This window comes from Xenopus tropicalis, chromosome 1, assembly GCF_000004195.4.
Source record: "Xenopus tropicalis strain Nigerian chromosome 1, UCB_Xtro_10.0, whole genome shotgun sequence".
NCBI classification, from domain to species: domain Eukaryota; kingdom Metazoa; phylum Chordata; class Amphibia; order Anura; family Pipidae; genus Xenopus; species Xenopus tropicalis.
In genome coordinates, this window is record NC_030677.2 from 188,920,814 (window position 1) to 188,932,807 (window position 11,994).

Consider the following 11,994-nt stretch of genomic DNA (forward strand, 5'->3'; position numbering starts at 1 on the left):
GGGGTGCCTAACATTTTGGCCCCCAAGTGACTTAGCCTTTCCTTCTCCTTTAAGGCTAATGCCACACAAAGCTGATTCTTGGCTTGCAAGTATGCATTTGGTGTCACAATCTGCTATACATGCTTGCACCAGGGGCAATGTAATGACTCCAGGTCCAGGGAAAGGCTGGTGCAATAATACCAGACAACAGTACAACCGATAAATCCAAAAATTGCCCGAATATACCTCTTTTCCTTTAGTGTCTCCATTTTCTATCCACTCAACCGTAATGCTTTCACTGTCTTCATTTAAAGAAGTTACCATTGCTTGGTGAATCCGACCTGTGACAAAAACAATTGGAGAAGGTGGTAAGAGGCAATAAAAAAAGTTTCATGATTTGGATATCTTAAGAAAAACACTATAAAGATAACAAATTATAGAGAGGAACTTGCCTCTCTGCTTTTAAACAAATGACTATTTACTGGGCAGCTGCCCTTCTTGCCCATTCCTGCAATGCTTGGTGCCTCCACTAACTGTACTACTGCTGCTGCCTGTCGTATTTGCCAAAGATAAGGTTGTTTATAAAATACAGCAGAAGCATGGATAATACAGAATCCATGCAAAGAATAAGTCGGAAGAACTAGGACAAGCAGTTAAGGTGCCCATTACACACCGCTATTATTGTTCAAAAAGGTTTTGGATGATATTCGGTGCATGTATGATGGGTTGACGAGGCAACCAATATCGGTCGTCTTGTCGAAGGTGTCTGAACATCGGCAGTAGGTTAATGCTGAATAATCAAATAGGGGTAGAATTCTATTGTTTCTACCAGATAACTAACAATTCAGTTCTTAACATTAGTGGAGTGGACGAACAATCTTTCCTGCAACCAGTGGTCACAGGAAAGATTGTTGCAACGTGCATAGCCACCTTAAGGCTAATGCCACCTAAGGTATATTCATGGTTTGCAGGTAAACCCAGGCGGTGAATCAGATTCTGCACTTGAATTAGCTTTCCCTGTGCCTGCACCCAGAGCCATTGTGTCAGGCGAGGTGTAGGTGCATGGAGCAGATTTTAGCCCCAAATCGCGTGAGTATGCATTTCAGAGCTGAATCTGCTCCATGCGCCTGCACCTCTGCCAACACAACAGTTTTGGGTGAAGGCACAGGGAAAGGCTGATACCAGAGTAGGAGCAGATTCTCACCATGCGTATATCTCCAGGCTGAGAATCAGCCCCGTATGGCATTAGATTTTGGGTTCCAACAGAGATGAATGAAAGGCAGCAGGGGCAGTTTTGGATGCTTTTCCATTGGCTGAAATGTCTTACTCAAATACTGAAACGGAATTTAGTGCTAAATAATGTTGGCCAATGCTATTTTGTATATGCCCACCACCAAAATTCTATCCATCTCTATCTCCATTCAAAATTCTTATTGTGATTAAGGCCATAAGAAGCTTCAAACCCAAAGATTTCTCCCATGTCAGGGAGAAAAACTGTCACACTCTTTCACAGCATATTCTAAAGACTCCATTACAACCAGGATATATGATTTTTAAGAAAGGATTGACAATTGAACAATACAGAAAGGTACTGGAACCAAATGAACAGAAAGCCATGAGAGAGAGACAGTGACCATGGCATTTCAAAATAAAATGAACCCTGGTGTCTGAACCAGAAGTCTTTGTCTTGAAATTTTGTACTGAAGAGACAAAGAGACAAAGAAATGTAAAAAAAAAAAATCAACTAGAATTTTCACTACTATACAGGTCATTCAAAAATTATAATATCTCAATCGGGCACTGCATTGGCTCGTTGATGCGGTCCCCGGACCGACTTTGCCTATACCCGCTGTAATAATTTGATAGTTTGGCCCCAGGGCCAAACAATCGAATTAGCGACATCGCCAAGCGAGCAGACCTTAAGGTGTATGGGCACCTTAATATTTTACTCTACGGTGCATGGCCCAGAGCACTAGAGATGCCTGCATTAAGCCAGCCATACACGCACCGATGATATTGTACAAAACCTTGTTTCGAACAATATTTAGTGTGTGTATGGCGGCTCTAGGGGCAACCGATATCGCAAAGGCTGCAGATATCGGTCGACTCGTCGATCGGCCTGGTTAAGAGATTTTGATTGGGCGCCATTGAAGGCGCCAGAGCAAAATCTACGTTCAGGGCTGAATCGGCAGAAGGAGGTAGAATTTCTATTGTTTCTACCTCCATTTCGGACGATTCAGCCCTGAACGTCTGTGGATGGTGGGAATGAACTTTCGTACGACCAGTGGTTGCACGAAAGATCTTTATTGCTACGTGTGTGGCCACCTATACTTTTCCTGCTGGGTTAGTGCTTTTTGTATCATGTTTGTATCACATAAATAAAGTATCAAATTAGGACAGTTTGCAGAGTTGGTGACCACCTCCCACCCAAGCGGTTCTAAGGAGCCATGAGAAGGAGCCTTTAAATGTATTTATTAGAAATATAGCTGAAAAAAGAAAAGCAGAAGGCAAGAAAAAGTCTTCATTTCTGGTGTGCTATGTGAAACCAACTGCACTGAAAAAAAGTGTTTGGATACTAAAAAAACCAACTTTTTATATGATACAGACAGTGATAGTCTGAGACAATTTAAAAACTGGTCTTCAATTATTTCGTTTAAACGATTTTTTTTTTTTTTTTTTAGCAGCTCTCCAGTTCCGAACTGCAGCAGCTATATAGATGCTACGGGTCAGTTTACCCTAGCAACCTGGCAGTGATTTAAAGGGAATGTCAACCCCAAAAATGTTTGCAAAATAAAAGAAAACATAATTCTAAGCAATTTTCCAATATGACATACTTATAAATTGAAAGCAGCATTTGCTGAACTCCTGGTTGTTACTTTTTAAACAATGTTGCAACTGTCAGTCTCCTCCAGCAAGACGGGTCTGTCAATCTGCTGCCTTGTGTTACATTGTCCAACAGTCAGAGCCACCAGGGCAGAGAATAGAAAAGAACAGGCAAACACTGCTTTTAATAGCAATAATATATACAAATAACTCAAAAATCATTTGTAATAAATGTATATTGCAAAGCTGCTTAGAATTTTGTTTTCTTTTATTAGGCAAAAAAATATATTTTGCGTTGCCTTGTTCTTTAAATGAGAGAAGGAAAGAGGAATTCAAATCCTATAAAAAATGAAGACAGACTGACACACAGACATACACGCAAGTATATTATATATATATACATACACATATACATGAACAAATGAGCGGCAAACAGATATACAAATATATAATAATTAAGAGATGTCAGGCTTATTGTTGGTGACAATACAGAGGAATAGCCAATAGCGAAGCTCCAGGCTGGATGTACAGACAATGGCAGGATGAGACTGCATGTAATGTAAGACATCCAGTGCAGAATAAATGCTGCAGTAAATATACAGGATAAGAGAGAATCCGTGCATAATGCACAGCCACGCTGCCTAGCCCTGGCACGATGCTGCAGCACAGAGAATCATTACTTCTAGTAACTACACACACACCATGCTACAGGCGGCTATGCTGCGATATAAAGAGTATTCCCAACCCAATCTGACCATAGCAACAAATTCTGGCACTTGCATGAAAATCAACCAATAGGATAATATAAAATGTGTCCAATCATAAGGCACTGCATCTTATTACAGCAATGCCATGCTCCTGATCTCTGCCCCTGCACCTCTGTCTCGCCTGTAAGGGAAAAAGCCCTTTAGACTGTACTTCCTGTAACTTGCCTACTTATTTCTATTGCCCCCAGTACAGGCTAAAGAGCTTGCAAATACAGAAACTCAGCTATGTTTGCTGAGCATTCTAGTACCAAAGGGGCCAACTCTTGTCTGTCCAGCACAAGGAACTCAGTGAGGCTCATTTATAAACACAGGGCAAACCCATGGCAACCAATTAAATGTGTACTTTCACTGTACAACCTGCAGGTGATAAGCCTGGGTTACTGCCCATGGGCAAATTTGTCCAGTGTTTATAGATGAGCCCCAGTGAGCTAATACTATAAGCCACCGCTCTCCAAGGTTTCCTTTAAGAGGGAAGGTGCACAAAATATCTGTGTGAGTACAGGGCAGTATGAAAAGTACAAAAAAAATATGGTGGAATCTGCCATGTTTTTTTGACTTTGCACATTGCCATGGGTCCTGCACCCTCCCATGAATGAAGCACTGAGTTTGTCAGCAGCACTGTATTCATGGGGGAAGGCTGGGGGTGGAACAAAGGCATCCCCACTCCCACATCAGTCAGATGCACTGGTGGGCACAGGCCACAAAACTTCTCTGTATTTACTACCTGCCATATGGCATGAAGTAAGGACAGGTCTGCCTTTTAACCCCCACTCTGCACCTAACTGCCAATTTTCAATTCATCACTAGGTCAAAGTTCTTTTAGAATGAGTACTAGAACCCCTGACTCAGGAGTCTCTGTAAGTGACCACCCAGAACTTTTAGAAAGAGTATTAGGCCCCTTAGTGCTCTCGCACTTGTGTCAGGAGTCTCTGTAAGTGACCACATGTGCAGTAGATTTTTTAGAGCTTTTCAATCTACTGCAAACGTACCCACGCAAAGAAAGAAGTAGCAGGAAGAGGGTTGCTCCATGGTGCTCGGGAGAACCCAGGGCCAGTGCCGTTTTGTGCTAACAGAAGCACCAGCCCGGGGTATCAGGTAAAGAATACAATTACTGGGCACCCCCAGTGATTGTACCTTTCTATCTTCTGGCTACTGCCTGTATGTTGCCATGTGAAAGTAAAGCAGAGTACCCAGAGGAAACCCACACAAGCACTGGAAGACCATTCAAACACTTCGGAGATAGAGCCCTGGAGATAGTGCCAAGGCAGCAATACTTATCATGGTGCCACTTCCCTTTAATCAAAGAACAGCAGCAAAATATAGCAAGGGGTAGTGATGGGCAAGGATATCCTTAATTGCTAACACTCCTTACCAACATCACTGCCAAAGGTAAGTCAACCACCACACAGAGCAATTTTTCTGCCTTTGTAAAAGGCAGAGTCACTGTGTGGACTTGGGTGCAGACACATGGAGCATATTTGAGATGCTGTGGGAGGGGGGAAAAAATACCTCATTTCCAAGTGAATGAGAAACACCACCAAAATGCACCCAGTGGTGGCAAGTACCACTATTGCTCAAAGACCAGGAGGTTGAGGGGTTAATCTCATTCAAAGCAAATAAGGGGGTGCTTGTGAGCATTTGGTCCCCCTCCCACAAAACATCTCCCTGTGCATCATTAACCTTGTGACTTATAATAAATTGCCCATTAGTGTGATATACCCCAGCACACCTGTGCAATGAGCAGTCCTACAAGCAAAACAAGCCAGGCCCCCAGCTAGGCCCCAATAGCAAACAATACAAAGATTTTGCCCACAGTGACCCAAACATGCTTAGCCTATTTACTGTGGCCCAGACGGATGCAGGCAGCTGCAACATTGCTGCTTGGCATGTTACCCTCCCTCAATAGGCACTTGTATATGCAGGTAAACCCATTATTCTTATATAGCAATATGGCAGCTCCAACTCAAACACAAATGCAAACTATTAACCATAGGGCCACATAGGAGAAAAGTCTAATGACAGAGAGGGTCTGCAAACAGCATGGAGCTTACCATGAGCCTGTCCTGACTATAAAAATATAACAGTGAACAATTCTGGCTTTAACTACAGCAATAATGTCCTACCTTTACCCCAATACACTGGTTTAGCTACACCCACCATCTGCAACCCAGAAATGGTTGGGTATCACTGACCCAGAGGGTATTCTGCCAGTCACCAAAGGCAGAAGGGAAATCACTGGTCACTTTAAAGAAATCTACTGGTCTATGTTTCCCGTTTCCCCACGGAAGCCAAGAGGTTAATAGCTAAAAGCTGAGAGGGAAAAGCTTGGCACTGCCAGCCTAAATGTTCAGTAACAAGCTGATTATCCAGTTAATGAACTAATAATGATTATCCTCGTTAGCTAGGTAAGACAGAAGTTTTATTTTACATTTCAGGAGTGTTACCCTGTAACCTGAGAGCCCCTGCCTAACAAACTCCCCCCCGGGCTGTGTGTGTGTCTCACTAGTGTTGCGCTTCAGCTGATGCTGGTTGCTACGACAAGTGATACAAAACACACCCAGCAGCCTCCCAGCCGGCACCTCCATCCAACTGATCCCTCTCTGGAGGGAGGGGGGCAGTTAAAAGCCCCAGGTATGGATTTCCAAGGCCAAGCCCTGTCACAAAGCTGTGATTGTTCTGCAGCACCTGCACATCCTCTGGCGCATCCTCAGCAGCCCCGCACCCTCTGGATCTACCCACAATCCCCCTTGCCCATAACTAATATTCCATCTCCTTCCTCAGCCGCCCTGCACCACTGCCCCCCAGCTAAGTTAGAACCCTGTGGCCCTCTGGCTGCCAATGCTTGGCCAACATTTAAAAAACCATTTCATTAAAACCCATTGTTGGAAAGAGCAGGCCTGCCCGACCCCCTACCCTCCATCTGCCTATAGCTGCTCCTACCTGCAGCCCTCCAGCCATAACAACCATGTGTCTGATTGATGCCATTGCTTTTCTGCTTGTACAGTGGGCTGCTAGCTGGCACCCAGGGGCTCCCCTTCCCATGCACTGCACCCCAACCCCCAGCACCCCAACTCCCAGCACCCCGCCCCTCCAAAGCAAGTGAGTGAACTGCAGTCACATATACACAGCTCTGCCCTCGTCTTACAGTAAAGTCTCCCACCCTTGGCTCCCATAAGAGCCTAAGCTCCACCCCTAGCTGGGTGACTGGCACACTAACCAGGGCCACATAACCTTGGGCACGCCAGATGCCGCAGCACTACATTTCCCGGCATCCTATGTGAGGGGCTGATGGGAGCCGGAAAGCGGAAGATTGGCATAATGAATGAATGGAAAGGGCAGCAGTGCACTCACCATCGCTCCGCTTGATCTCCACATATATCCCTATGTGGATTTTGCCAAAGCTGCCTGCCATGCCTCCTTCTCCCCCTCCCTGTGGCTGCTCCCCGCCGCCCGCTCCCGTACCGCCCGTAATAGCCCGTTCCGCGCTCTGCCCTTCTCTAGGCGGCGGGGGGAGCAAGCTCACAGCCAGTTATTGTTTCAATAAAATGGGGCAGCTGACGAGGCGATGCCGGGGAAACAGGAGGAGAAGGAGGCGGGGGGATAGGAACCAAAGGAGGGGCCTCTGCCGGTCACACTGACAGCACCGCACACACTGGGATGAGCAGAACGTCACTGAAAGGGGCGGGGCATAGGCAAGCGTGGTGCATGACGTTACAGGAGACTGTCTGGAGAGAAGGCGCATGCGCAGTTAGCTGGGCGCGCAGTCCGTACTCGGAGTGGGGGCGAAACGACGTCACATTGGCTTTGGCGCAGAGGATATAGAGGTGGGGCGGGAAGCGGCCGAAAGGAAACTTTAGTAACCAACAACATTAACTCGCTGGTGATTGATGGTTTAGTGTCGGAAGTGGAAGAAAAGTGTTCGATATCCGGGCAGGGAGACTGTGCGAGTCAATGTGCGAGTCAATGTGCGTTCCGAAGTTCAGTGAAAAGTTCTGTACGGGGCGTGTGTGGCACAGAGGGGCCCGGCTGTACGGGGCGTGTGTGGCACAGAGGGGCCCGGCTGTACGGGGCGTGTGTGGCACAGAGGGGCCCGGCTGTACGGGGCGTGTGTGGCACAGAGGGGCCCGGCTGTACGGGGCGTGTGTGGCACAGAGGGGCCCGGCTGTACGGGGCGTGTGTGGCACAGAGGGGCCCGGCTGTACGGGGCGTGTGTGGCACAGAGGGGCCCGGCTGTACGGGGCGTGTGTGGCACAGAGGGGCCCGGCTGTACGGGGCGTGTGTGGCACAGAGGGGCCCGGCTGTACGGGGCGTGTGTGGCACAGAGGGGCCCGGCTGTACGGGGCGTGTGTGGCACAGAGGGGCCCGGCTGTACGGGGCGTGTGTGGCACAGAGGGGCCCGGCTGTACAGCTGATGCCCCCAATGCCTACTAGCCTTTCTGCTGCGGGGCCCTGGGCTCCAGGGAGGGGGGAGGCAAAGGCCGAATGGGAGAAAGCTGGGGTGCGGGGAAAGGTCGTTCTATGAAGCTGTGCTGCAGCGATACAAAAAGGGGGAGAAGCATAAGGGACAAATGGGGAGGAAGAGGTAGCAGCATGGGGACAGGGTGAGATACAGGAATAAAGTAAAATGGGGGAGAGAGGGAAGATACTAGGATGGAAGGTTAAAGGAACAGGAGAGTGTGAAGTGGGACATACAGAGGCCATTCTTCCCTGTGTTACCTGTACCCCCTGCATCATGCTGAGCCCCCAAGTGCATCATTTTCTCCCTGCCCTACAGAATATTAATATCCTGTACTGCTTATGTGCATTTCTACTGGGGCTACAGGAATGACAAGAACATTCATATGAAAGCAAAGGGTTAGGAAATATAATATTGCATTTAGCGAATGGTGGGTAAGTTGTATAGCAGGAGGCTGTATAACTATATTCCAGGACTCCATCATTCAGTTGTAACCAACAACTTTTTTTTTTCTTAAAAGGAGACCGGATACATGAAAAACTCTCATCTTGTAGGCAATTATGAACAATATATAGTCTAAAAATTCATAATGGTAAAAATGGCCCCTTTATTGGAGCTCCTTATAGATTTTCCCAGGTTCCTGTCTGTAGGAGGAGGAAAACCAATCACAGCCCTGCACTAACACCGGCAAGGGCATGCTTCAGTTTCCTATGAAGTCCAACTAGTGGCTGGTTTCTATCCTACGGTGCTGAGTGCCGCTGGCCCCCCTGCACAGCCTGGGAAATGAGACAGCAGGAAGCAGAACAGATGGGCAGGACTAGTGGGGTTTTTGGAGAAACCAATAAATACTTTTTAAAGCACATTCCTTTTATATTTAGATGAGTACAATTCATTGGCTTAATATTTTTCAGGCAATATGTCCTTTTTTTTTTAATAACTCAGGGGCACATTCATGAAATCACGAGTTTGAATCCCGAATGGGATAAATTCGAATTGGATACAATAATTTCTTAAGATCGCAAATATCACGAATATGCTTACGAAAAAATCGTATTAGTCACGATAATATCGTATTGGCGATGTGAAAGTCACAAACTTTTTGTACTGAACAATTGTAAAATGCAGGAAAACCTTTCAGACTTTGATCCTTCTGTGCATGATTTTGGAAGCCTCCCATAGGAATCAATGGCGCTGTGCAGCTCCAACCTGGCCCAAGGAAAGTCACGATACCGAAGCTTGAATGAATCCGAAACTTTCATACTCAGCACAACAATACGATTTTGTTGCACAAATTTTGACGCAAAGTACGAAAAAGTCACAAAAATACGCTCGGAGCATTCGTGTCTTAGTAAATCTGCCCCATAGTGTTTATTGAGTAATTTAACATTGTTGCATCATTGAAAAAGAAGCTTTTACATAATCTGCTTAAAAAAAGATGTAATTATACATATATACTTATAGAAGGCTTTTGTTTTTTCATACAGGAACTAAATCTGTGTGGTGTGATAGAAGAGGCAGGTACAATGGGAAAGTTGGAAGGGTTTATATATTGTTTGATAATTGTTCTTGGAGCCAGAGATCCCATATTAAGGCCAATTTACTTTTGTGATCAAGTGTGGTGGCTGACGTTCTCCATTGTCGCTCTGAAGCTGACTTGCTTGTGTTGTATGTTTGGAGTAGTGGGTTGTTTCCAAAGTTTTGTTATGAGGGAGAATGCTGTATTAAAATATGTCCTCTTTAAGTGTGTACATGTACCTCTAATTTTTGCAGTTGCGCCATTATCCTTTCACTCAAATTAGCCATGGAGTGCTTACACAACCCCCTTTGTATTTATTCTGTATGATGGCCCTTACTATTTACCTCTGGCTATATTTTTCTAGTCTGTCATCTCCCTGTTTAGTTGAATTTCTAGAGAGTATTAGTGTTTATAAGGGAGAGATTTCAACAGCACAGTACTGCTATGGCCCCCAGTGTGGAAGGAGGCTATGGGGGGGAATTCACAAAAGTGATGATATTGAGACAAATTAAAAGTGGAGATAGATTTGTCGGATTTACCACCTATTTCACAAATCTCTATCTCCACTTTTGTGACTTTGTCTTTTAAACAGACAGGTTTCAGATTGTCATTTTACCGACATTTTTTTTATGAATTTGCCTTTAGCTCTTAGTAAATCTTTCAGTGTGCGCCAAACCAAGTCCCACAGCTACATGAGCCTTGGAATAAGAATTTTGCCAGCAGGGTTTTGCATTTCATATGCCATTTCACTTTAGGGGCATTTCCTGAAGGGTTATTTTACATAGGAAAACTATACATCATTTTTTTTAGGACAAGCTGGGCTTTCTAATGTTGTCTATACAGGTATCGGACCCCTTATCCGGATTACGGAAAGCCTGTCTCTTAGGGGCATATTTACTAATCCACGAACGTCCGAAAAGCGTCCGAATGCGTTTTTTTCGTAATGATCGGTATTTTGTGACTTTTTCGCGAATTGTCGCGAATTTTTTGAGCGCTCAATACGAAAAAGTCGCGACAATTCGCGAAAGTCGGAATGGCTATGAAAAAGTCGCGACATTTCACGAAAGTCATAATGGCTATGAAAAAGTCGCGACAATTCACGAAATTTGTAATGGCTATGAAAAAGTCGCGACAATTCGCGCAAGTCGTAACGGCTACGGAAAAGTTGCGACAATTTACGAAAAAGTCGTAACAGCGATGAAAAAAATAGCGAAAAAGTCGCAAAATTTTCGTTTTCCAAACCAAATTTTTCTCATTCGGATTCGTGGATTAGTAAATCAGCCCCTTAGACTTTTTCTCTGTAGTAATAAAACAGCATCTTGTAATTGATCCCAACTAAGATATAAATAATCCTTATTGGATGCAAAACAATCCTATTGGGGTTAATTAATGTTTTATTTGTTTTTTTAGCAGACTTAAGGTATGGAGATCCAAATTATGGAAAGATCCCTTATCTGGAATACCCTTGGTCCTGAGAATTCTGGATAACGGGTCCTATACCTGTACGATATTTCTGTGTAATTCCACTTCTGTAATGAGATGTAAGGGTCTAAATACCTTCTTAGAGGGGGAAAAAGTGAATCAAGGGCCCACCCCCTGCACTACTCTGCCCCCCACACTACTTCTCTAGCCCCTTTTGATTACCGGTCAACAGCAATCCGGCCAACATGTCCGGCGAAAAGGGGCCAAACAGGACTAGGGCCCACCGGGTTTCTATCCAGTGCCCTGTTGGGGGCCAGTCCAACCCTGTACCCCAATATCCCAGTTTGGCACCCAGAAACCTTTCTTTCATCAAAAACAGAAAATGATTTCTGTTTGGGAATATGGAGAAAGTGTTTTCCCACCACGTTTACTCCAAAAAAGGGCCATCTCCACTTTTGTGTATTACCCCATTGAGCTAAATTGGCTGCACTTTTTATGTGCAGTCTAGTTTGAACTAAAATAAAAAATAACCCAGAGTTGCCAATGAAAGTTTGTGTTGCAATAATATTTTCAGGGACATGTTACTACTGGATCTGTGAGCCACACAATACTCACACTGAAAATAGTCAGATTGCAAACAGAGACATGGGTCATATCAATAGAACTGCTACTGCTAATGAGCATTATAACCGGAATTCTGCTGCTTTTAAACCCCCCCCCTGTTTTATTTCACTGCTGTAGCTTATAGGAACATCAAAATCCCTCTGTGCAATGACCAGCTTTAAGCCCCAGAGGCATTTCCAGAAAGATATCTCTAAAATATGGGCCTGGCCCTGGAAATGATGAATAAATCGATCGTAACACGGGAAACCATTTGTAACCCAGAATCGACTGTTATTCTTTTAATAAAAAACATGCCTCTGATATTGCAACCAATATAACGGTCAGCACAAAAAATAACCCAGAATGGCATTTCATTAAAATAATGAAAATGTGGCATTTTATACCTTTATTTTCTTTTAACTGGTCAT

At 44.8% G+C, this 11,994-nt stretch overlaps 1 protein-coding gene across 4 annotated transcripts in view; it reads right to left on the minus strand.

Annotated features, from left to right (window-relative positions):
• kif2a (kinesin heavy chain member 2A) overlaps positions 1 to 7,242 on the minus strand; it is a 37,918-nt gene extending 30,676 nt beyond the window's left edge. The window contains exons 1-2 of one of the 4 annotated variants that reach the window (XM_002934199.5): positions 6,921 to 7,242; positions 226 to 320 (exon numbers count right to left, since the gene is read on the minus strand). In XM_002934199.5, the coding sequence (XP_002934245.2) occupies positions 226 to 320; positions 6,921 to 6,981 (156 nt within the window). In that variant the 5' untranslated portion in view covers positions 6,982 to 7,242. The remainder of the gene's footprint in view (positions 1 to 225; positions 321 to 6,920) is intronic. The other 3 variants (XM_004910370.4, XM_004910371.4, XM_002934201.5) reach the window with 3 other exon arrangements.
• Positions 7,243 to 11,994: the final 4,752 nt, after the last annotated feature.